Source organism: Phytophthora parasitica, assembly GCF_000247585.1.
Source record: "Phytophthora parasitica INRA-310 unplaced genomic scaffold supercont2.317, whole genome shotgun sequence".
Classification (NCBI taxonomy): domain Eukaryota; phylum Oomycota; class Peronosporomycetes; order Peronosporales; family Peronosporaceae; genus Phytophthora; species Phytophthora nicotianae.
Window position 1 is genome coordinate 4,414 of NW_008649303.1, and position 1,749 is coordinate 6,162.

The following is a 1,749-nucleotide window of genomic DNA, read 5'->3' on the forward strand; positions in this document are numbered from 1 at the left end:
AATATTTTTTGTTAATGTTGTGTGCTGCATATTTATGAAAACTAAGTGGCTGAAAAAGGAGTGGCCCTTTATCGTACTGATCGCAATGCTACCGACAACGTGCTGAAAGTTGCTCAGCAACCCTTGATGATTGAAAACTGGGCCCAAAAACCTGGCATGCAGAACACGTCACTTTGTGACAGCACTACCGATCACAACAAAGACGGCAATTCCTCGGTGGATGACGATTGTGCAGACACGCCATGTTCCAAGCGCAAAAAGACAAACGGAGAGTGTGTCGAAGAAGGTATGTCGAACTGCTTCAATATATTTTTTTGTTTTAATGTACTACATCCGTCCCCCAAAACAGTCAACATTTGAAGTTAGAGTAACAAACACCAAAATGTTGCATCGCCATGATTGGCCAAAATTTAAAGTTTTCGTGCATATTAACTCGTGGTCCTCAGTTCGCCAATTCCCCACGCAGCATACTCAAGCATGGAAACATCGACATACCCCCCGCCACGTGCAGGAGCTCTTCACCACGAGTCCATCATTCGCTACTTGCTGGAGCGAATGATGGACGGTAAGCTCCCCAGGAGCTCCATTAGCGACGCTGCTGCGCGTTTGGGTTGCACCCGGTAGACGATAAGCGCTGTTTTCCGAGCACGCAACGATAACCCACCTGAGAGCGTCAGAGGCACAGCACGCGTCTGGAGTCCTGCGGACCTCGTTGCGGCGCTAGAGGCCGCACCAGCCATCAAGCTGACATCTTACCGAGCGCTCGAAGCCGCTACCGAAATTCCGCGTACCACTCTCACGCGGGCCATGACGAACCAAGATAGAATTCGGCGTGTCGCTGGGTCTGTAAAGCCTTACCTCAGCTCCGACCGCATACACAAGCGCATTGAGTTTGCTCTTTCGTTCGTGGATAATGCTGCTGGTACGATTTTGTTTTGATGTGGAATTTGTATTAATTCTAACATACTTTTATTTTTTATGTAGGAGGAAGTTACAGGTTTAACTCAATGAATGACACGATCCACAATGATGAAAAATGGTTTTACCTTTGGAAAAAACGTAAATCGTAATATGGGACGGACAACGAGGAGGTACCGTATATTGCTGTCCCAAATGTCAATCCTATTGTGATGGTGCTCGTTTTGGTCGCTGCTGGGCGTCCTCGGTACGACATGGAGCAGCTAGTTGCAGCAGTCGTGTCGGCATATTTAGAGCTCGATTCGGTGACATTAAGCAAGTGTTTACTAACGCTACACTCCGTGATAGAACAAGCGATCTTAAACCGAGGCGGAAACGAGTACAAGGTCCCGCATCTGGGCAAGGACAAGTGGCTGTGCATAGGTGACTTGCCTCTTTCGCTGCCGTGCTCCAGCGAAATCGCCAATGCGGCATTCGACGAGGTCATTGTGTAGACGTGGTAATTCCACGAATTAGCAGTTTTAAAACGCAGTCTAATTCATTACTACTTGGTGATTGGTCGAAAAATGTCCTATCGATACGTTAAGACCCCAAAAAATTACGAAAGTGAACGTGGTAGTTTTGATTGGAGGTATTGTTAATATGTTTTGATGTGCTAAACTTGTACATCATTGTGTCTTAGTTAAGATAATTCAAACCCAAGGATCATATCTTTCATACTGATAACGTAGCGTAAGTTTCTGTACAACTTCTCATAATGCGCCTTAATCGAGCGATGTTATCTTGATAAGCAGAAGCGTTCAGAGTGCGATACATATAGTCACTGAAGTA

General features: G+C 45.9%; 2 protein-coding genes across 2 annotated transcripts; both read left to right on the forward strand.

Annotated features, from left to right (window-relative positions):
• Positions 1-477: 477 nt before the first annotated feature.
• PPTG_20107 (hypothetical protein) lies at positions 478-1,070 on the forward strand (the record flags this gene model as incomplete). Its single annotated transcript, XM_008918800.1, has 3 exons — positions 478-565; positions 647-922; positions 985-1,070. The coding sequence occupies 3 exons, from the start codon at positions 478-480 to the stop codon at positions 1,068-1,070; spliced, it is 450 nt and encodes a 149-aa protein (XP_008917048.1).
• Positions 1,071-1,172: 102 nt separating this feature from the next.
• Positions 1,173-1,412, forward strand: PPTG_24878 (hypothetical protein; the record flags this gene model as incomplete). Its single annotated transcript, XM_008918801.1, has 1 exon — positions 1,173-1,412. The coding sequence occupies one exon, from the start codon at positions 1,173-1,175 to the stop codon at positions 1,410-1,412; it is 240 nt and encodes a 79-aa protein (XP_008917049.1).
• Positions 1,413-1,749: the final 337 nt, after the last annotated feature.